Source organism: Podospora pseudoanserina, chromosome 2 (assembly GCF_035222485.1).
Source record: "Podospora pseudoanserina strain CBS 124.78 chromosome 2, whole genome shotgun sequence".
Taxonomy (NCBI): Eukaryota; Fungi; Ascomycota; class Sordariomycetes; order Sordariales; family Podosporaceae; genus Podospora; species Podospora pseudoanserina.
In genome coordinates, this window is record NC_085921.1 from 2,987,872 (window position 1) to 3,008,436 (window position 20,565).

The following is a 20,565-nucleotide window of genomic DNA, read 5'->3' on the forward strand; positions in this document are numbered from 1 at the left end:
GGAATCAGGGTATATGTAGGTCGCGCTGGAAGAAGCATTTAAACAAGGCTTGTCATGGGAAAGAAAATTGTGTGTTGAAACGGGAGGGATGATGAGCATACCAGGACCTTCCAATGGCTGTGCGCATCTCAAGATGGGATGGTCGTCGGTGGTGTTGAAAGTTTGCGCGGCAATGCGATAGGTGCAAAAGCTGTGGTGGGAAGCTCTCGAAGCTGCCCCTTGGCACGACAGAATCGAATCGGTCGGAAGATCGGCAACAAGTGGTAGTGGTTTTCTCGTTTTGTTTGTAAGCAAGTAGGTCTACCTGGCTGTGAGCCAATGGTACAGGGGAAAAAATAAAAATATCCGGTTACTGAGAGAATTTTGGCATTTGGTTCTTCAAGTGGGATGTGATTCTTCTCTGCGTTTTTTTTTCTATGGATGGCGGGGTTTGCTCACCCCTGTCAGCCGTTGCCCAATGCTCCCCAGGTTGTGGAAGCTCAGGGAGGTGTGCCGGTCCCACTGTTAGTAGACCACACTCGTCCCCTCTGTCAACCCTGAGCACAACCCTAACAATGCTTCATCAACGATGATAAATTTTTGCCTTTCTCGACCACGGGCCGATAAGACCGTTTCATTGAAAAAGTCCCGTTACTTCATTGCCCTGACAGCTTACAACACGTGAACTCTGATAAGCCATTGAAGTTATCGCGATGGCATGGTGGGTTATGAATTGATCACCTACGACCCCTATGACTCTACCCTCCTACATCACGCGCCCCTTTGCTCAACTGCCGAAACAACATCAGCAGTAATCGTCTTGAATATCGGCGCCAACGAGCAGTCCTTGTACTTTAGTACCAGTTGCGCGGTATCTCTCTTAGCCTCCTCAGCCTCTGCCTCCTTGGCAGCTGCCGAGATATCTTGCCCATTAATAACTGTTCCCTCTGGATATCGCGGCCTCTTTCCCGTCTCGACCAAGACAATAAACTGCTGGTCGATGGGAACACGCCCCAAGAACTTGACATTGAAGTCATCAGCCATGACTTCACCTCCTCCGCTGCCAAAAATGTTGGTGCACTCGCTGCAATTCGGGCAAACAAAGCCGCACATGTTCTCGACAACGCCCAATATACGGATCCCCGTCTTGGTGCAGAAGTTGAGTTCTTTCCTCACGTCGGCAGTAGCCACTGCCTGAGGGGTTGTCACAATTACCGCCCCGGCGACCTGATCTGGCCGTGCCTTTTGAAGCAGTGTCTCGGCAAGAGAGATGTGCTCATCACTCGTGCCAGGTGGTGTATCGATGAGAAGGTAGTCGAGCTCCTCCCAGAAGACATCTGACAAGAACTGGCGCACCATGGCTGTCTTTTTTGGCCCGCGCCATACCACAGCATCACCTCGCCCAGGGAGTAAAAACCCCAGACTCATGACCCGAAGTGAACCAAGTCCAGAAGTTGGATCGGCTTCATGGACAGTGATGGGTAGCCAGCCCCCGGGTGCCTGTGTCACTTTGGCATCCTCGATGGCAAACATGCGCGGTATCGATGGCCCCGTGAGGTCAACATCGAGAACACCGACCGAGTGGCCAGCTAATGAGAGTGACAATGCGAGCTGGGTAGTCACGGATGACTTTCCGACACCGCCCTTGCCCGAGAGGACCTGCAAATTCGTTAGTATGAGCTTGGTCATGATGGCCATGACGATGGCGGGGCAGAGTGCCAAGGTGGGGCAAACGGACAAGGACAATGTGTTTTATCTTGGATAGCGACATTCGATATATGTGCAAAAGTCGAACTTTGGTATTGAGGTCCAGTGCTTACTGAGAGTTTGACCAAATGCGTCTCCGTCAGGGTGGTTGAAAGAGCGCCATCTTGAAAGTCGAAAGGCTTCTTGGGAAATGGTTAGTTTGCCTCCCAAAATCGAGGTGCCCCTCCACCCACCGATTTGCGGCCTGTATCGGCGCTTGCTTTATCAGCAGCCAGCAACCCCCATGCCAGTTGCTCATATCGGATGAGCTGCTCAATGACTTTGCTCAAGGCAATCCTTCTAACTTACATGTATTGCAGGCACGGTGAGTAAGAATTTGTCTTGATTGGAATGCGCGTCAATGTAAAAACCTACCATTTGACTCGGCCATGGCGTACAGTAACTCACCTTACCCAGCTTAGACCCAAGATTCGCTGAGATTGGTCCGTGCTCACGGCCCGGCGGCAAGCTCCAACGACACTGGATACATGCATCTATCTCACGCTCGACAAACGTATGGTTTCTGTGTGCAAGTAAATACCTCGCACGTATACCAAAGCCCCTCGAGATGAGTCGTTTGTGACTCTGATCCATATAGCCATGACACCACCATTCTCCCCGTGGCCAAACCCTCGCTCCGCTGCATGCGTAAAGAGCTCCCGCTGTTCAGACAAACTCATGACACAAGCGGTCTGGATCTCCGTCTGATATCCTCCTCGATCATGTACGATAACTATCACAAGCGTGAAGCATAGCGGAATATGGTGCCAACATGTCCTTGTCCATAGTCCTCTGGAACCAGTATATAGTCGTGCACTACCCCCCAAAGCTTGGTTGGCTCCTCTCCAGGAACTTTGCAGCAGAGATTCAAATCTAAACTTACAAAATGTTGCCTATCGTCACCTACCTCGTCAGCATGCTGGCACTGATCAGCACCGTGTACAGCACCCCCGCCGTTGTCGACAACTCACTCTCCCTTCACAACACCTTATTCCTCGCTGCTTATGACGACTCGGAGTATATCCTGGAATGGATCTGCGATCATGATACCTCGCCAGCCCACCAAAACCCCATCCGGGACGGAGTTGATTACCTACGTTCGTTGCAAGAGACACCCAGACCACGCACGACGCAAAAGGTTGTGGTCGCGTAAGCTGCTCTTGGAGAAGCGCAATTACTTGGTGTAACGAGGTAGGTTCAAACCGCCAGAGAGTCATCCTCGGGGACCTTCTACATTCTACTGACATCCAACCACCACAGAACTTCAACACTGGTATCGAGACTATGTGGGAGCACATTGCCGCAGGTGCCGAGAGTCTGCTCACGAAGTGCTCTTACAACAACGGTCGCGGGGTGAATGGAGTGGCGCGTTATAGCACCCACTGGTTTGTGAAAGTTTGGGTCAACGACTGTTGATGGCGGGTTGTTGAAGTCAGTCTTGGCGAGGGAGCATAGAAGGTTTGTCGTAAATTTGCGACTCAATATACCTGCACTGGTTGCCGAGCTGCGTTCTTGAGTATGGCAAACAAATGATGTGATATAGATGTCGGCCGTGAAGTTGTAAAGAGAGATGATCAATAAAGTGCCCTTTCTACGGTTGCTGTGGCCCAAACCAAAATAACCCGTCCTCCGGCCAATGTCTCCGAATCTCGGCCGCAACATTTGTGTTCAAGTTCCTGCTCTTCCGTGAACAATGAGGTAGTCTTCATTTGCTTTGATATCTTGCTTCTCTCGGCCGAAGGGCCCCTGCTTATCGAACGTTTGTTCGTCAAGGAGCAACAAGATTTCCGCCCGATGTCTTCTCCGCGGTTCAGCAGCGGCAGCTGTCCAAGGTGGCAGCAGCGGGATGCTCCTGCCAGCCGTGCCCCTAACCAGTATCTATATCCATGGTTTCCCCCAGCTCTCGGTCCTTCCCCTCCTTTCTAAACCATCAAACACACACTCACCATTTGCACAATGCTATCTATCCTCACCATCGTCGCTAGCGCGCTGGCCCTCTCAAGCGTGGCCTACTGCGCCCCCGCTGAACTCGCCCCCTCCAATGGCACCGCCACGGTCTCAAAATACACTGTATACTACGAGTGTAACCCATCCAACCTGAAGTGGGCCGAAATCAAGAACATCCAGATCGGCCGCGATTATCTAAACGGGCTCCCGGGTAAGGCCAAAATCGCCGGAGGCAAGCACTGCGACCGCGTCAGCTGCTCGTATAACTCGGCCATTTTCTACTGCAACGACGTGGGTGATCCTGCTGTTTTCGGTTTATTGCTTCTCTTCAAAGTTGACGCTGATTGTGACAGGATGATAACGAGAAGGAGGTCGAGTGGGAGAGGCTCGCCGAATTCACCTCACTGCTTCTTGACAAGTGTGGTGATAAGAGCGTGGTGAAGGGCAGGGTGTTCGATAGGCCTAACTGGCATACTGAGGTTCAGGGTGAAGCTTGCTAAGGGTGGCGGGGTGAAGTAGTTGGGTGTTAAGTAACACAGGGACGAGCATAGACTTGTAGTTTCGCGCGGAGCCGCGACTGAATGCATTTGCGCTGGTTTAGCACGGTTTCTTGAGAGTGGTATTTTATTACAAGAACTGTGATTGTCCATTTCGTGTCGTGGTTTCTTCCCCATCGAGTATTACCAACTTGCCTGGTCTCCAGGGAGCAGCGGACGTAATCGGCGTCTCATACTGACTCCGGATATATTCCAGTATCCGACTATCTGCTTAAGGAGTGACAGACGTCGAGTTACTAGCTCAACTTTCTCATTACCTTCTAAAAATTTCTCCCTATTGTAGAACAAACTGTCAAAGTTTTCGCCCGAAATAATCTCCAAAGCCAGGCCCCCACTTCAGGTCTTCTCATGGAGCAGGTCATCATCTTTCCTTGATTCACTTGAACACGGTCTCTGTGAGATACCACATCTAGGAGTCGGCCGTAAACCATGCAAGTGAAAACGATCAGTTGTCTACCACCTTGGAAGAGCAATCACAACGACAGAATAGAGCATGAATAGCACAAGAAGTGGGGCCAGAAGTTGAAGGAGGGCAGTGAATGATAGCAACTGTCTGCCTTGATCCTTGTATTCCGTATATATACCTAAATCACAGGTAAGTTGACGAACTCTTCTCCTTCTCTACACGCCACCCAACCCAACCGACTTACAGTTGCTTCCGACACACAGATTACACCATATTGGCTGTTCTCACCCTTACCACCAGCATGCTGACCGTGACCTACAGCGTCCCATCTTTCCACGACATCACCTCTCTCCACAACAGCACCTCGCTCCACAACAGCACCTCGCTCCACAACAGCACTTCCTTAGACAACAGCTCGGCTCCGACTTTGAGCAACAACGATATCTATCCCAAGAGCTCCAGATATTATATATGCAAAATGGAGGGCCCCGATCAACGAGATCGGCCACGGACTCGAATACCTATATGACCTGCAGCCCAGCCTAGCGAGGATTGGCGAGGGCAGACACTGCGGCCGCGTCAGCTGCGAGTGGGGGTCGGCCATCTTTTTCTGCAATGATGATGTAGGTTCATGTCGCGAATGGCCAGGTTGACGTTGTTGAGATCCGTTGCTGATATGAGTTTATCGTAGACGAACCGCGGCAAGGTAGTTGAATGGCCTCAGATTGCCGATGCCGCTTCGCTCCTCATCGACACATGCAGGGATACTTCTGAGGTGACTGTGAAGGGCAAGGTGTACTTCACGAAGTAACTGGCATGTTGAGGTTGTCGGAAGTGTCAGTAATTGCTAAATGGGTTGGTTTGGATTCACGATGCTAGAGCAGGTGGTTTAAGGTTGAGGATGTGGCTGATAATACATGGGCACTGGTTACTGGATTGTTCTTCTGTCTTTGTCTGCTCTGCTGTAGTGATGCTCAGTAAATGTGGTGACGATTAAGGGGGCCCCACTATAAAGGTATAAGCCAGGGGCGGCCCACTCCCAAGGGAGGGTCCGTGTCGACGCGCCAACAAGATCCGGGCTGTCCCAAGAAACTTGACGGCGCCGCATTTGGTCGACCCCAAAGCGAACCTGGTTTCTGGGTCAGATAACGTGTCATATCATTCCCAGTTTTTATCCTCGAGCATTCTTGTTGCAGTATCTTCACAATTGGGCCATCAACGGTTCTCAGAATGTCAGACTGATCATGACAGTGGCCGCCAATCAGCATGGACGATCCATGGCGCTCACCATGGACTGCGACCGACGTCGACCCCGACAAAGACCACAAGCTTCCCTCTCCCTCTCTCTCCAAATCCGACCTCGCTCCTCCACCGCGCGCGCTTCTCTCGGGCACCAGCTCTCCACGACTCTCGGCGGCAGTCGAATCTTCGCCATGGGGCGATGACGGGGATGGCTTCGGGGACTGGGCCGACGCTTCGACACCGGCGGCCGATACCTCCTCGGTTCATTCGGGATGGGGCGGTGGGTGGGCAACGAGTCCGAATCTTGCGGCCGTTCGACGAGACGATGATTCTGGCAGGTTAAGCCCAATCGCGTGGCCTGGTAACATTGCGACGCCAAAACCAGCAAACGGCTCCGCCTTTCGACAACCCTCGCCCGATCCCTGGGCAACCGAGTCTTCGTTCGACAAACCGCCAGCGGAAATCGACGCACCCCAAGTAATCGTCGATCTTGCCTCTCCTCGAGCGACGCACTTCGAGACGCTGAAAGCCACAACCGGTTTGGGGGCGATTGGCCTGGATGCTGGATGGGATAGTGCCTCGGTGGAAGAGAACAGAGAAGGATCAACCGAGGTCACGGATCCCCAGAATCATGAAGAAAAGCGAGTAGAGGATCCGGCACAGCTTCCGCGGCACAATGGCGAGTTTCGCTCGTACACTCCGTCGAACGAAGGGACAGATCACGACGATGATCATCAAGACTCGCCCATAACGTCCATTGACGAGGACCACAGAGGCCGTCAACGAGAACCGGCCCGGCCTGCTGGTAAGGTCCAGGAGCTGGTCGTCAAGTTCGATGGTCTTGCCAAGGCTAAGAGCCAGGAGAGCTTGCGTGTCCCTCGGTCGAAGAGCAGCGGCAGTGGCAGTGTGGGCAAACGGGATGCCTCGAGTGACAATGGTGATTTTGGTGACTTCGAGGATACAGAGGACGTCAAATCACAGCCACCCCCAGATCCCGTGAAACAACCGGTGGCACCTCAGAGTTCGGAAGACGCGGAACGACCTGTCACACCTCCCTCATCGCAAGACCTAAAGTCACCACTCACTCCTCCTTCATCAAAGTCAAAATGTGAAGACGAAACTCCCACAAAGCGATCTCCCCAGGTAAAGTCCAGTGGCGTTGCTTCCCCCGAAGTTCCTATCAGACCGAAAATCGTCCGTCCGACCTTTGAAGTCAATTTGGACCAAGTTGGTGAACTTTTCGAGTCGATGAAAGTTCCTGTTAAACTGCCCATCATCAGTATTGATGGTGAGATTGCGGAGCGTGTCATCACCGACAGCTTCAACGAGATATCTGAACGAAAGCTGTGGTACCGTTTGTCTCGGTTGGGATCGGCGAGGAGACACGATGCTGCAGATGAAGACAGCTATAGACGGATCACTTGGCCGACGTCCACAGTTCGTCAGGAAGTCATTACAATCGTCCGCCGGTGGATGGAGGAAGACTCCATTGCTGGCCGAGTGGCTCTTGGCGGAGGCATATCCAAGACTCAGAAGAATATGTTCGGCTGGGATTCCTCTGCCGAGCCTGTTGGTCTGGATGCTGTCTTTGGCAAGCGAAAACAGGAATCTAGGGCAGCTCCACCGCAGCCGATCCAGATCTCAGATTCCCTGGCGTCTTTTCTTGAACCACCAACTCCTACGACGTCTAGATCAGCCCACAGTGTCGCATCACCCCCACCAGCTGTACAAAGCCCGCCGGTTGCTTCCTTCGGGTGGAGTGAGAGCCCTGCATTTGCTCCCACGCCAACTGCAACCCTTGCACCACCCCCACGACCATCAACAGGCGGGAGCGCGCCCTCAGCCTTACCGTCAACAGCAGGTCATTCACGTACCGCCTCGCAGCCGGCAGTGTTCTGTGCTCCAACAGCATTTTCACCTGCGCCAATAGCCGAAGCAAACCATGACGATGGAGAAGACGATGATGAAGACTGGGGTGAAATGGTCTCTTCACCAGTTGAGTCAAAGCCCGCTGGATCCCAGAGCTTGGATTATGCCTTTGCGGCCCCAATTGCTCCTCCTACCTCAGCATCTACACTGTCAGACCCTGAAGCGACTGGTGAAACTAGACCTTCTGCGAGCGACCCATGGTCAACAATGGACTTTTCGATGTTTGACGCTCCAGCTCCGGCTTTGTCTCAGTCCAAAGCGCCAGCCGCTCTACCGACGCCTTCAGATACACCTCTCGCCTTCTCGCCCATAGTTGTGACATTTCCGCTGTCTCTTTCAGAAACGCCCACACCGTCACCAACATTCACGCCACCAACACAAACTTCACCACCTCCACCAAGGGGACTTCTCAGCGCACGACCTTTTACACCATCAGTGCCATCGCGGCTGTCAGAGCACATGTCCGTGCCACCAGATCCTGTTCCCCCCATCCAGGATCCCATCCACGATCTGACTACGAGTGACGATGAAGTGGCTAAACAGATCATCGCAAACCTCCCCGACCTGTCATACATGTTGCGATGATACATCGAGAAGACGGCACTCCTTTGCAAATAATAATGTATGTATGTACCTAGGCATCAAGCCAACTGTGGCTGGTTCTGTTCATGAGTATAATGCATGGTTTTGGCGTTTTGGATTTTGCGCAAAACACCCGGAAATAGCTGGTATTTTTCGGCCGGTGAGATGTCAGGAGTATATATACCGAGCATGGAGTTTTTGATAGCAATTCAAATCCTTGATCTTCACATGCTCATGACTTTTACCAGGGCAGTTCCTATCCCAAGCGCTAGAATACTTTTCCTCAGAAAATATCGCAGTTTCCCATTGTGCGGTAGCGTCGCGTATTCGCCCTTTTTCATGCATCTTTTGCATGGATATCCACCCTCGGAAATCTGTTCCCTTGGCTGGAAGAGGGCCAGCCTACCAGAATGCGTTCGGAGTCGCGAGAAGTGCGCGAACAACCCCGGCTGTTGGTCAACTTGGCTTCTTCAAGCTCCTCTCCCCCGCCTTGCTCCCCCCAGGCACCCCCAGGCCCCCCCACCACCGTTCACCCGTTACAGGGGACGCAATGGCGTCTCCCCGCACTCTTGGGAGGTTGATCCCCGTCAGCCAAGACGGCCAAGCACTACCCCAGACTTTTAGCCATCTGGGGCTGCTACGTATCAGAACCTGAAGATTTCCAAAGCCGAAGCTGATACCCGGTCACACCCACTTGGGGGCTCGCCCTTCGCATGTGGTAGGACCCCAGGATGTCGATGCCATCATGGATGTTGGGTCTTTGCACCGAAAGCCGACTGGAGGCTCTGCGGCCCCTCTGCGCCGGCTCTTGGTTGACAGCTGGGACTAGGCCGTGGGAATGGAGTGGAGATATCAAACTGCTAGCTCAACTTGGATATCGCTCGCGTTTCCGAGATGTTGGGTTTTCAAAGTGATATAAGCCATGATTGAGAAGTCTTTTCGGTGATTGTTTGGGCAGAGAACTCAGTCTTCATCTCACCTGTCATACACACACAAGAGAGATGGCTGTCGTCACCCTCCTCATGTCGCCTTGGGCGCCAGTAGGCCTGGTTGCCTTCTTTTTCGTCTATTATCTCTACCCATACTTCTTCACATACCGTCACCTCAGACGTATCCCAGCACCATTCCCGGCCCAGTTCACCAACTGGTGGTTACTTCTTGTTGCCCGTCGTGGCGACCGGTACTTGACCGTTGATCAACTTCACAAGAAGCACGGCACTGTTGTCCGCATCCAACCCAACCACGTCAGCATCAACGATGACGCCGCCATCAACATCATCTACGGTCACGGCAATGGTTTCCTCAAGTCGTAAGTCTTTGCCCTCTTGCTTACACTCACAGAGACAGAACATCACTGACATCTATCACACAGCGACTTCTATGACGCCTTCGTCTCCATTCGCCGGGGTCTCTTCAACACCCGCGACCGTCACGAGCACACCCGCAAGCGCAAGATCGTCTCCCACACCTTCTCGGTCAAGTCGGTCGCCCAGTTCGAGCCCTACATTCACTCCAACCTCGAGCTCTTTGTCAAGCAACTCGACAACCTCGTCACCCGCTCCCCGATGAAGACTGCCGTTCTCGACTGCCTCAACTGGTTCAACTACCTCGCCTTTGACGTCATCGGTGATCTCGCCTTTGGTGCCCCCTTCGGCATGCTCAGCTCCGGCGCCGACATGGCCGAAGTCCGCTCTTCCCCAGACAGCCCCCCGATCTACGCCTCCGCCATCGAGATCCTCAACCGCCGGGGTGAGGTCTCCGCCGCTCTGGGTATCCTTCCATCCCTGAAGCCTTACGCAAAGTACTTCCCCGACCCGTTCTTCACCCAGGGTCTCGCCGCGGTGGAGAGCCTGGCTGGTATCGCTATCGCCCGTGTGAAGATGAGACTTGAGAACCCACCCCCCGAGGGCCGCAAGGACCTCCTCCAGAGACTTGTCGATGCCAGAGACGAAAAGGGTGAACCGCTTGGAAGGGAGGAACTCACCGCCGAGGCCTTGACTCAGCTCATCGCCGGGTCCGACACCACCTCCAACTCCTCCTGCGCGCTTCTGTACCACGCCGTCCGCACCCCGGGCGTGATCCCCAAGCTCCAAGCTGAACTCGACGCCGCTATCCCCCACTCGATCGACGTCCCCACGTTTGAAATGGTCCGCGACCTGCCTTACCTCTCCGCTGTTGTCAACGAGACCCTCAGGCATAACTCGACCTCCGGAATTGGCCTCCCTCGTCAAATCCCGCTTGACTCCCCTGGCATTCACCTCAACGGGCACTTCTTCCCCGGTGGCACTGTTTTGTCGGTGCCGACGTATTCGGTTCATCATTCAAAGGAGATTTGGGGCGAGGACGCCGATCAGTTCAACCCGGATAGGTGGTTTAGCTTGACGCAACGGCAGAAGAATGCTTTTATTCCTTTTAGTCATGGGCCGAGGGCGTGTGTGGGGAGGAATGTGGCCGAGATGGAGATGAAGTTGATTGTGGCTACTTGGGCGAGAAGGTATGAGGTTGAGCTGAGGCAGGAGGTGATGGAGACGAAGGAGGGGTTTTTGAGGAAGCCGCTGGGGTTGGAGGTTGCGTTGAAGCTTAGGAAGGGGTTCACGCCTTTGGCTTAAGGGGTGGGGGGTAAGAAAGGGGGAGTGTACGATTATTGGAAGGGGGGAAATGTGAATAGTATATGATGACATGAAATAAATGTTCAAGTTCAAATTTTTGATGGGCCGTTGCGGGGTGTTGGTGAGTAGGCGAGTGAGTGAGTAGGCGAGTGAGTGAGTAGGTGAGTGAGTGAGTGAGTGCCTTCACAACTTTCACTCTGATGACTACTCGTTGCCGAATGGCCGGTATCTCCGATTTACATCAACTCTCCCAAGCAAAGTCGCAAGTTATTTCGCCATTTGGACAGTTTTGTTCGGTGCTGATAATGGTGATTAAGTTGGCCGAGTCGCAACCGAAGATGCTGGGTAGTCGCCATCGTGCGTGCCGAAAACGCCATTTGGGGGGTGGCCAGATGACTTATAAGTGGCTAGTGATGGCCGCAATAACATATTCAATTTCAAAAAATCCTTTCTGTTCTGAGTATCCTGTGTGAACCGCCTGATATAATTCCGATACATCTCGATTAATCATGACCAGAGCAGACAAACTCGCCGGCAAGAAGATTGCCGTCATCGGTGGTTCATCCGGGTAGGTACCTACCTACCTCTCACCACACCCCCTTTGTCTACCCTCACTAACAAATCCCCCAACCAGCATCGGCTACGGAGCAGCAGAGATCCTCCTCTCCGCCGGCGCCCACATAACCATCATATCATCCACCCAAGAAAAAGTCGACCGTGCCCTTTCCCAACTATCATCTACCGTTGGGGGCAACGTCCAAGGCAGAGTCGGCAACGTCCGCGACGAAGCCGCCTTCACTGAACTGCTTCTCTCTCTTGCCCCCCTGGATCATGTCATCTTCTCCAGCGTCGATAAAATTATTCGTGGTAGCCTGGCCGAAGCTAACCTCTCCGACGCGGCGGGGTTGTTCGGGGTGAAGTTTTGGGGGAGCTTTGTTGTTGCAAAGGGTGAGCTGACCTACCTTTTTCCTCTTCTAGATGAACCATGTGCTGATCGAGGTGAAGCCATCGCAAAACACGACATCATCCTCCCTGGCGGCTCACTCACCCTCACCTCTGGCGCTGCTGCTCTACGTCCTAAGAAGGGAGCGACGATTGGGGGGGCGCTGAATGGGGGGTTGATTACCGCTACTATTTCTCTTGCTGATGAGCTTTCGGGGAAGAGGATCAGGGTGAATACTGTTGTCCCGGGGTTAGTCAAGACACCGCTTTTGGGGAAATTGGGGAATAGTGAGGAGCAGCAGAGGGAGATTTATGAGCAGGCGGCTGGGAGGTTGAGTGTGGGGTTTGTTGCTAGTCCGGAAGATGTTGCGGAGGCGTATCTTTATGCTGTGAGGGCGGATTATGCTAATGGGTCGACGATTGTTATTGGTGAGTTCCACTACCTATTGAGTTGGTTTGAAATGTCAGAGGGGGTTTCTAATGGCTTTGTGATACAGATGGCGGTAGTTCTTTTTGATTGGGGGTAGAAGTGGATGGGGATGCGCAATTTGGGAGTCCTGGGGAGTATCTCAAAACTGAGACCAAGATGCAAGGGCTTGATAGTGTGAAACATGTCAGAAACGATGCTCAAGAATTGTCAGCGGCTGGGTAGTGTCAGAAATGACTACGGAAACAAAAACATACCAGCTGTATTGTCCAGTTTAAGGTACCCAACTAATGTGAGATGACACCAAATTTGTCGACGGTGAACCACAAAGGTAGGGTAGGTATCCAACAATCACCGCAGCCGTCGTATACCTCATCAGTGAGCCCTCCCTGACCAGAACATTCGTCCTCGTTGCCAGAGTTCTCGGCTGGTTTCTGGCACTCCTGATCATGTTCTTAATCTTGATGCCTGTCGACAGCCTCCCGCTTGCCATCTTCGCATCCCGTGCGGTATCCCTCTTCATGACCCTCAGAATGTCCCTCGCCATAATCTTCCTTAGCATCGTTGTGAACCTAATCCGAATCGTCCTAACCATACAGATAGATATCGTCCAAATCTTCGTCCCAACCTTTGTCGTCCTCCATCTCATCCTTCTTCTTGTCCTCCCCCTCAGAGGATGGCGCGCAGCACTCGATGTTCTCAAAGGGCCTGTAGACTTCACGCTCAGCACCGCACAGTGGTGCAGCACAAAGAACCACCCATTGCACTTCCAGCGCAACTCTCGTCTTGTGCGCATCTTTCATAAGGGTCTGAAATTTGATCAGAGAACCCGAGGTAGGGGATCCACCTGGGGCACTGGCCTTGCAATCAGGCATCTAATCCAGAAGCTCCCGAATTGGCCCCCCGTTACAAGACTCGAGTCGAACGCGCAGGAAACGGACTGGCTGTTCCCGAGTATTTGGATCAGCCCTTAGCTGTCTGCGCATGTTCTTCGTGCTGACTACCTCTGGGAGCCACTGAAACCGGGTGACGATGGTGGCTAGCCCGCGTGTATGATGGGGCTCAAAACGGAGAAAGCGCAGAACAAAGCGCACTTCTTTCCACAAACGCGGCCACCATCGGATTGAGACAGATCAAATTCCATGTCCCGTTAAGTGATTCCCATGGGTCAGGCACAGCGATTGGGTTAAAGTCAGCCCCTGGAATGCTGCTATCTACCCGCGTTTTCTGGCAGTCCTCGTACAGGGACGCATAACGCTCTACTTCGTGGTGACACATGCTGTCAGTGGATGGTAGAGATATGGTGGACTTGGTGACTTGCCATCCTCATGATGACACGCTTGTTGTCGTCAAATTTTTTTCACTGGAAGTTCTGCATCGCATGCTGGTCAAAGCAGAAGGAGGAATCCCAAAGAATCTGCACCGTTTAAAAGTACTCTCGTCAGTCTTTACCCTATCTTAAATTCAAACGACCTGCCCGGTGTTAGTTGATAGGTAGGTGACTGTGGCTGGGTGCAGCCACAGTCAGGCGCTTCACACAGAATTCAAATAAAATTCAAACGCAAACAGAACTTGCTTTCATTCCCACCCCTCACGAAATCCCTACCCAGCCTCAACTCCAAACGTCAACCACCCACGACAGAACTCCATTTAAACAACCCTCCTCGTCTTCCCACTCTCAACCTCATAAATCCACCCACTAATCGTCACGCTATCAGGCACAAGCTTGCTCGCCTTCAGAAAAGCCACATCGTCCTCAACCGCCTTCTCCAGCTCGGGGAAAGGCAAAAAGTCAAGGTTCTTGGCCGTGAGTTCAGCCACGGCTTCCTCACTGTTTTACATGTTAGCCTCTCTAACAACCACCTAAAATCCGTAAACCTACCCAAGATTCTTCTCAACAATCCCATAAGCATCCTCATTCTTGAACGTCAGCATCCCACAGCCAGTGTGCTTGACAAGGACGATCTCGTTCGTGCCGAGGAGCTGCTCCGAGATGACGATGGAGCGGAGGGCGTCGACCGCGCTGGCGCCGGCCTTTTCATTTTCTTAGTCTGATGTTCAGTCTCAAAGAGGGAGTGAACTCACATTGCGGATAACATGCGCATCACCAAGCTCAATCCCAAACGCCCTCGCCGGGTCAATTCTCGCGTCCATGCAAGTCAAGACAAGATATTTCTTCGCCGGGGGCAGAGCCAAGTGCCCTTGGGTAAAAGAGGCAGAGTACGACTCGGAGGTCTGCTCGACGTTCTTTTGGATGGCGGACATGGTCGCTATCTGTGGTTGAAAAAGATCTGTAGGTGGGAAGAAGTGAGGTGAGCAAACTCAGACTTGGAAAACCAAAAATATCAAGACAAAACAACAACAGCAACAACAACGAGAGTAAAACTACTCTTTGCAATATGATAGAGAATGAAAAAGAAAAAAAACTAGAAATAATAGCAGCGCTCACTCCCCTCCCCCTTATATACTTGACTCGAAAAAATAACATACCAAGGCAATCCCGGATTTAGGCACGGACGAACAAAAACACACTGTCGATTAAAACCGCCAACAACAACAAAAATACGGTTATGAAATCCTTCCTCGCTGTATGGCGGCGGCGAATTTGTGTCAAATCATCTGATCAGGAATAATAAACCGGGGGAAAACACCAAAATTATAACATCTCAAGTCACACAGTTCCCCCCTCATCTCATCAACCTCCCTTCAAGCGAGAATCCCCGCCAAGACAAAGCTGAAGCAGCCTTGGCACCTCCGCCAAGTGGGAGTTGGAGCTGTTTCCGGCAAGGTCAGCCATGTCGTCTACAAATAAATGGAGACCAAAACATAAAAGAAGTGCCTTAATGAGATAGTGAAAGGCCTTCATCTTGTGTAGCTGGGTCCATTATTTTGTCCGCCATGTGTCAGCGGAGCTATCACCCCCATGACGTGCTCAGCACCCCCAAATCCACCGATCAAATCCCACGATGTTTGAGATTCTTCATGGTTCCGTCCCAATCACTCATGCAGAAACACTTGGTAGATCATTGCATCAAGCAGCCACAACCTCTCGCCATCAAGATGATCGGCGCTTTGCATATGCCCTCTCCCCCACCTCTGGTCAGGTTAGCAATATCGCCGATAGTATACAATAGATAGGGCGCAATAAAAGTACAAGCTGTCGTTGGATATATTTACAAAGGTATTAACAAGTTACCATGTCAGAATGAAGGACTCATTCCTCCTGGCCCCTCGCCCTTTTCCTATTCCTCCTCGCCAACAGCCTTTCCTTCTCCTCCAGAGCCCTCTTCGCCTCATACTCCTGCGCCTTGGCAAACGTAGCCTTGTGAGTAGAGTTATCCTGCCATTGCTCAAGCTTCTGCTGCGCAGCCGCCTTGGTCGACTTCAAGCTCTCAAAAAGGGTCTCCTTTTGTGGCACCACGGTCCCCTTGGTATCCAGAGTTCTCGGGGCCTGGTACGCTCCGCCAATAGGGGTCCTATGGTGGCCCCCAAAGACCACTGGTCTCAAACCGATTATCTTGCGGAACCAGTTCTGATACGTGAGCCACTGCTGTCCAAACTGCAGGAAAGTAGAGATCGCAAAGTAGAGTTGGAGACCGGCGGGCAAGAAAATGCTCACACCGAGGGTGATTGGCGCTGCGACCATGGTCATGATCTTCATGGTTCCTTGCTGCGAAGAGGCCATGTACGGGAGTGGTACCTAGATAGATCACAACAATTAGCTCAACACCATCTGACAAAAAAAAACCCCCCCCAAAAAAACCAGAGCTGTGGGAACAACATACCCTCATACTAGCAATCATCAACCCAGCACCCACAATTGGCAAAATAAACAACGGATCCGACACGGTCAAATCATTAAACCACAACGCCCCCCCCGTCTCCATCGACGGCACCGGCAAATCAGCCATTCCCCTGATCAACCTAAACATCCCAAAGCCCACGGGAATCTGCACCAAGGCCGGAACACTCGCAGGCAGCATCTTGTACCCCACCGCCCGTCTCATCGCCTTCATCTTATTCCTCTTATCCAACATGGCATACTGATCCGCCTGGCCCCCCTGAAAAGCCGACATGACCTCCTTCTCCAGCTGCTCATACTTGGGATCCCTCTTCAGATCCTGCAGCTTCTGCGCCATTTCCGCAGCCGTAAACATAGGCTTGACAAGAACCGCCCTGATGGCAAGCGAGACAAGACCGATCGACGCCCACCACGGGAGGCCCGTGTAGATGTACGTGTGCTCGAGGATCCATTCCATGAGGGCTGTCGGGCCGAAGCCGTAGTCTAGACCCAAGTTCTTGAGAAAGCCGATTTGCTCAGGCATGTTGAGGAGGTCGCTTCCGGAGAGGGATACGGGGGTGGTGTCGATATCCGACAGGACAGAAGGGCTCGCGATCGGATCCACCACTGGAGCAGCGGCAGCGGCGGGGGCGGGGGTTGGGGCGACGGCCGGTTGAGTCGAGGCATACCGCACGGCTGTGAAGGCAGCGGGACCACCTATCCTGCTCCCAGAGAGGACGGTGCGAGGAGTCTGAGGAAGGGATCCATTGCTGCGCAGAGCGGTGCCGAACTGTCGTGTTGAGATTCGGGAGGACGACGACTGGGGAAGTTTCAAATGTTAGCGGTGGATATGGGAAGAGGAAAACGGAAACGGCTCAATTGAGTCGAGAGGTTGCTAAGAAACAAGGAAAAGGAAATTGGAAAAATGTATACCTTTCTGGCAAGGCCCAGCGAGGGGCTTGACCTCAGTAAACCTCTACTTGGGAGCATTTTGTCTCGGTGGTTTCCGCAACGAGGCAGACTCCAGAATCGCCTTCTAAAAGTCGCTGTAACTTTTTTTTTTGGTACGTTTCGCTGGCGCACGCGGCAAAGGTTCGGTTGGTGCCCCCCCCTGGTCGCACTGACCCCACAATTGATCAACACCGGACGGCGCATTGCCAAGGCCAGAGCATGTCCTAAGAGAAACTGTGCAGAAGCTGGAAGGCATCAACCCTTCCAGGGAACAAGCCAGAAATGTTGGATGGGGATTCTGAGACTCTTCATTGTTGGATTTTTGGACTAGCTGTTATAGTGACTGTCCCCGTATGTCTGTATTTAAAATGCTCAACGGTAGCACCCTCCTAGCCTTTTGCCCTGAGTCGAGTGTGATATGTTGTTTGGTCACCATATAGTTCCAGTTTGGATCTCTCACGCTGTCCAGCACCAGTGTTCATGCCCATCGGCTCCACCGAGGCGGTGGGCGCTCTAAGCTGATAGTAACCAATTCTGTCGTGTGTTGGTGTATCATGACTTTATTGCTAGCAAATCGACAACCCTCAACATCACTCCAAGCTCGTCAGGTCGTCAAGTTCCCTCCGCCTCGGCTTCTCGACCGCTTCGATACCTGGCCCAATCGGATGCGCTTGTCTTCTAGTAAGAGGGAATATCTATCAAAAAAATTACCATGTCAGCAATATCCTTCCAACAAGCACAGGATCAGGCTTAAATATAGCATACCCTTGTGTTGCTCCATCCCAACCTGAAAGCCGCCTCATGAGCAAACAGCTCGCCAAACCCAAGCATCATGCCATTAACGAAAGGAAGAAACAGGTTGATGGCAGCACCGCGGAGGATAGACCAGAAGGTGGGGGGCTGGTAGAGGATGACGGCGGGGGACGACGACGAGGGTGGTGACGTAGACAGCTCCTCTGGGGAGGAATACTGCTCGCTGTCGGAGCGGATCGTGACACCGGACTCGGCCATGGGATTTGGGGGTTCTTCAGAAGCCATGTTGGTGTGGATTTGGGGTTGAGTGAATCCGGCTGAGATTTGGGTTGCCGGCGACGATGAGACAGGAACACTATGCCGACGTCCGGAGATGCAGCGAAGCACTGGACGTCGCAAAACGCTTGGGCAGCCGACAGGGGAGCCTGGAGTGCCTGCCGGAGCTAGCTGCGTTTGGTTAGGGAAACGGTGGTCGGGGCCCAGATAATCCGGCTTGGCTGATGTATGAGGTGTCGACCGTAGGTGTTCAAGCTTTCTTTCTCGGGTACAAGATGCTCAGTTTGGAAACAGTTTCTTATAGAAGCAATATAAAGCAAGTAAATCGCTTCTATACCAGACATTTGGTCGGTTTGAGGGCCCATTTTTCATCATGGAGCTAGGCAACTGTGGTTGACAGCTGAGTACCTACCTTGGACGTCGGCGGGGTCAAGCAACCTGGATGGCGGATGGCGGGGCAATCAGACGCCTGGCCGTGCGTCGTTCGTCACGTCGGCCTTGAGCTGCCTGATGGCCATCCATTCTCCAACTTCCCCAGAATGTCAAACTAATAAGCTTTCCGAGCTGTATCAACGACACAACAACTTCTGATTTCATCGACTCCGACTTTCCAAGGGACGATAGCTGTCTGCTTATTTCAATCCATCCATATCACGCATTCAACCAAATCACGTTCATCATGGCGGATCAAGACCATGACACGCTGATCAGCAACTTCTGCGACTTGACAGGCGCCTCGGCCGACCAAGTATGTGATATTCTCAACACGGCATACCTCGTAGCAAGATCCTAATGTTCAATGCTTTCTAGGCCACAGAATACTTGACAGCGACCAATTGGGATGTCAATACCGCCGCCGCCGCCTTCTACGGCGATCTTGACGAAAACGAGCAAGGCCCCTCTTCCACCGGCGCCGCCACTGCCACCACTACCGACGCCGAGTACACCGGTCCACGAACATTGGATGGCCGACCGGCACCTGAGTATGCTGGTACATCCTCTTCGACCTCAAAGAAGCCCGTCAAGCGTCGCGGCCTCGCGACTCTGAGCTCCATAGGCGGCGGTCGTAACCAAGAAGACGACGATGACGACGATGACGAGAGCGATGACGACAACCGCCGGGGACCCAGGGATTTGTTCGCAGGCGGCGAGAAGTCGGGACTTGCTGTTCAAGATCCTGCTCAGCGGTCCAGCGATCCGAGAAAATTGATCAACGATATCGTTGCCAAAGCCAGAGCGTAAGTGTTGCCACTCTCTGTCGTTGGGTCGCCAGATCTAATTGCTAACTTCTTTCTCAAACAGCAATGCCACCGAGAGTAATCCCGCATCTTCCCCCGCTGCAGGCCCCTCATCGAGTCGCTTCAGTGGCTCTGGTCAGACATTGGGCGGAGATGGCGTAGAGAGTCGCACTATTCCTAGCTCCAGAGCTGCTGGGGCCGTTCCCGAAGGGCCTGCGCAGGAACGGATTCTCCATATCTGGCGTGACGGCTTTAGCATTGATGATGGGGAGCTTCGTCGTTTTGACGACCCTCAGAACAGGAGCGACTTGGATATGATCCGCAATGGACGGGCGCCAATCCATCTCATGAATGTCCGCATGGACCAACGGGTCGATGTCAAGCTCCAACAACACGACGAGAACTACCGCCCTCTGCCCAAGATCTACCGACCCTTCGGCGGTGAGGGCCGTCGATTGGGTAGCCCTGTGCCCGGTGAGGTAACACCAACCCTCTCCCCTCCGGCCGCAACTACGACACAGCCTCAGGCCAGCCAGGCCCTGAGCACCGGAGTGGATGAGTCGCAGCCGACCTTGATGCTGCGCATTCAGCTTCCCGACGGAACCCGCATGCCAGCCCGATTCAACCCCACGCAGACAGTCGGCGATGTCTACAACTTCATTGGACGCTCGTCTTCCTCGCTTTCAGCCCGTCCGTGGGTTCTCTCCACCACATTCCCCAACAAGGACCACGAAGACAAGGGCTTGGTGTTGGGTGACATGCCCGAGTTTAAGAAGGGTGGTGCTGCTGTCGTCAAGTGGAAATAGGCCTATTTCCAGCATTGATGACAAGCGCCAGGAACAGTTTGGCTTCATAGTATCGGCGTTTTGATGGTTTGGCGGCACTAGACCAAGCGATGGACAACAGTGTATCTGTCGGTTTTTCGTCCCGAGCGCTGTGTCCAGCTTTGAGACCGGCTGGTCTTTTCAGCAGGGGAAGGATGAAATAAAAAAGTAAAACCTGCTCATAATTACATGCTGCCTTGTGTTTATTTGCCCAACCATTTTGAACACCTTTGACGCCGCTGCTGTGGTACTATCCCAACCCGTGATGTTTGCACGGGCTTTCTCTTTTCCACCACCAGAAATACAACACCAAAAAAAAAAAACACTAAATAGTTTTTCCATCACTGAAAATGCCTTTTCCTCAACTGTTTGGATG

The 20,565-nt window shown here is 52.7% G+C and overlaps 11 protein-coding genes across 11 annotated transcripts; 7 read left to right on the forward strand and 4 right to left on the reverse strand.

The window, feature by feature from the left end:
• Positions 1–665: 665 nt before the first annotated feature.
• Positions 666–1,844, reverse strand: CFD1 (cytosolic Fe-S cluster assembly factor cfd1). Its single transcript, XM_062944491.1, has 2 exons — positions 1,718–1,844; positions 666–1,638 (listed from the first exon to the last, which is right to left on the reverse strand). Exons 1-2 carry the CDS (start codon positions 1,748–1,750, stop codon positions 751–753), a joined length of 921 nt encoding a protein of 306 aa, XP_062803320.1. The 5' UTR covers positions 1,751–1,844; the 3' UTR covers positions 666–750.
• Positions 1,845–2,611: 767 nt separating this feature from the next.
• Positions 2,612–3,141, forward strand: QC764_207763 (uncharacterized protein; the record flags this gene model as incomplete). Its single annotated transcript, XM_062944492.1, has 3 exons — positions 2,612–2,874; positions 2,895–2,916; positions 2,986–3,141. The coding sequence occupies 3 exons, from the start codon at positions 2,612–2,614 to the stop codon at positions 3,139–3,141; spliced, it is 441 nt and encodes a 146-aa protein (XP_062803321.1).
• A 540-nt stretch (positions 3,142–3,681) lies between these two features.
• Positions 3,682–4,333, forward strand: QC764_207765 (uncharacterized protein; the record flags this gene model as incomplete). Its single annotated transcript, XM_062944493.1, has 2 exons — positions 3,682–3,963; positions 4,026–4,333. The coding sequence occupies 2 exons, from the start codon at positions 3,682–3,684 to the stop codon at positions 4,170–4,172; spliced, it is 429 nt and encodes a 142-aa protein (XP_062803322.1). The 3' UTR covers positions 4,173–4,333.
• Positions 4,334–4,870: 537 nt separating this feature from the next.
• On the forward strand, positions 4,871–5,181 carry QC764_0039000 (uncharacterized protein; the record flags this gene model as incomplete). The annotated part of the gene is made up of 1 exon (XM_062940265.1): positions 4,871–5,181. The coding sequence occupies exon 1, from the start codon at positions 5,107–5,109 to the stop codon at positions 5,179–5,181; it is 75 nt and encodes a 24-aa protein (XP_062803323.1). The 5' UTR covers positions 4,871–5,106.
• Positions 5,182–5,901: 720 nt separating this feature from the next.
• QC764_207770 (uncharacterized protein) lies at positions 5,902–8,391 on the forward strand (the record flags this gene model as incomplete). The annotated part of the gene is made up of 1 exon (XM_062944494.1): positions 5,902–8,391. One exon carries the CDS (start codon positions 5,902–5,904, stop codon positions 8,389–8,391), a length of 2,490 nt encoding a protein of 829 aa, XP_062803324.1.
• A 998-nt stretch (positions 8,392–9,389) lies between these two features.
• Positions 9,390–11,075, forward strand: QC764_207780 (uncharacterized protein; the record flags this gene model as incomplete). Its single annotated transcript, XM_062944495.1, has 2 exons — positions 9,390–9,697; positions 9,761–11,075. The coding sequence occupies 2 exons, from the start codon at positions 9,390–9,392 to the stop codon at positions 10,995–10,997; spliced, it is 1,545 nt and encodes a 514-aa protein (XP_062803325.1). The 3' UTR covers positions 10,998–11,075.
• Positions 11,076–11,452: 377 nt separating this feature from the next.
• Positions 11,453–12,604, forward strand: QC764_207785 (uncharacterized protein). The gene is made up of 3 exons (XM_062944496.1): positions 11,453–11,565; positions 11,632–11,945; positions 12,003–12,604. Exons 1-3 carry the CDS (start codon positions 11,507–11,509, stop codon positions 12,464–12,466), a joined length of 837 nt encoding a protein of 278 aa, XP_062803326.1. The 5' UTR covers positions 11,453–11,506; the 3' UTR covers positions 12,467–12,604.
• A 345-nt stretch (positions 12,605–12,949) lies between these two features.
• QC764_207790 (uncharacterized protein) lies at positions 12,950–14,631 on the reverse strand (the record flags this gene model as incomplete). Its single annotated transcript, XM_062944497.1, has 4 exons — positions 12,950–13,597; positions 13,650–14,197; positions 14,249–14,400; positions 14,452–14,631. 3 exons carry the CDS (start codon positions 14,629–14,631, stop codon positions 14,017–14,019), a joined length of 513 nt encoding a protein of 170 aa, XP_062803327.1. The 3' UTR covers positions 12,950–13,597; positions 13,650–14,016.
• A 949-nt stretch (positions 14,632–15,580) lies between these two features.
• QC764_207800 (uncharacterized protein) lies at positions 15,581–17,302 on the reverse strand (the record flags this gene model as incomplete). The annotated part of the gene is made up of 3 exons (XM_062944498.1): positions 15,581–16,066; positions 16,152–16,967; positions 17,081–17,302. The coding sequence occupies 3 exons, from the start codon at positions 17,300–17,302 to the stop codon at positions 15,581–15,583; spliced, it is 1,524 nt and encodes a 507-aa protein (XP_062803328.1).
• Positions 17,303–17,641: 339 nt separating this feature from the next.
• On the forward strand, positions 17,642–20,495 carry SHP1 (protein phosphatase regulator). The gene is made up of 3 exons (XM_062944500.1): positions 17,642–18,875; positions 18,938–19,365; positions 19,430–20,495. The coding sequence occupies exons 1-3, from the start codon at positions 18,807–18,809 to the stop codon at positions 20,169–20,171; spliced, it is 1,239 nt and encodes a 412-aa protein (XP_062803329.1). The 5' UTR covers positions 17,642–18,806; the 3' UTR covers positions 20,172–20,495.
• QC764_207810 (uncharacterized protein) lies at positions 17,689–18,136 on the reverse strand (the record flags this gene model as incomplete). The annotated part of the gene is made up of 2 exons (XM_062944499.1): positions 17,689–17,793; positions 17,864–18,136. The coding sequence occupies 2 exons, from the start codon at positions 18,134–18,136 to the stop codon at positions 17,689–17,691; spliced, it is 378 nt and encodes a 125-aa protein (XP_062803330.1).
• Positions 20,496–20,565: the final 70 nt, after the last annotated feature.

Bases quoted from the DNA above. Each gene is read 5' to 3' on its own strand.
- CFD1 (XM_062944491.1), bottom strand. From the start codon at position 1,750: ATGTCGCTATCCAAGATAAAACACATTGTCCTT. The intron at 1,639-1,717 runs GTCCGTTTGCCC...ACGAATTTGCAG, and splicing joins AGATAAAACACATTGTCCTT to GTCCTCTCGGGCAAGGGCGG.
- QC764_207785 (XM_062944496.1), top strand. From the start codon at position 11,507: ATGACCAGAGCAGACAAACTCGCCGGCAAGAAGATTGCCGTCATCGGT. The intron at 11,566-11,631 runs GTAGGTACCTAC...TCCCCCAACCAG, and splicing joins GTCATCGGTGGTTCATCCGG to CATCGGCTACGGAGCAGCAG. The intron at 11,946-12,002 runs GTGAGCTGACCT...ATCGAGGTGAAG, and splicing joins GAGCTTTGTTGTTGCAAAGG to CCATCGCAAAACACGACATC.
- SHP1 (XM_062944500.1), top strand. From the start codon at position 18,807: ATGGCGGATCAAGACCATGACACGCTGATCAGCAACTTCTGCGACTTG. The intron at 18,876-18,937 runs GTATGTGATATT...AATGCTTTCTAG, and splicing joins CAGGCGCCTCGGCCGACCAA to GCCACAGAATACTTGACAGC. The intron at 19,366-19,429 runs GTAAGTGTTGCC...TTTCTCAAACAG, and splicing joins ATCGTTGCCAAAGCCAGAGC to CAATGCCACCGAGAGTAATC.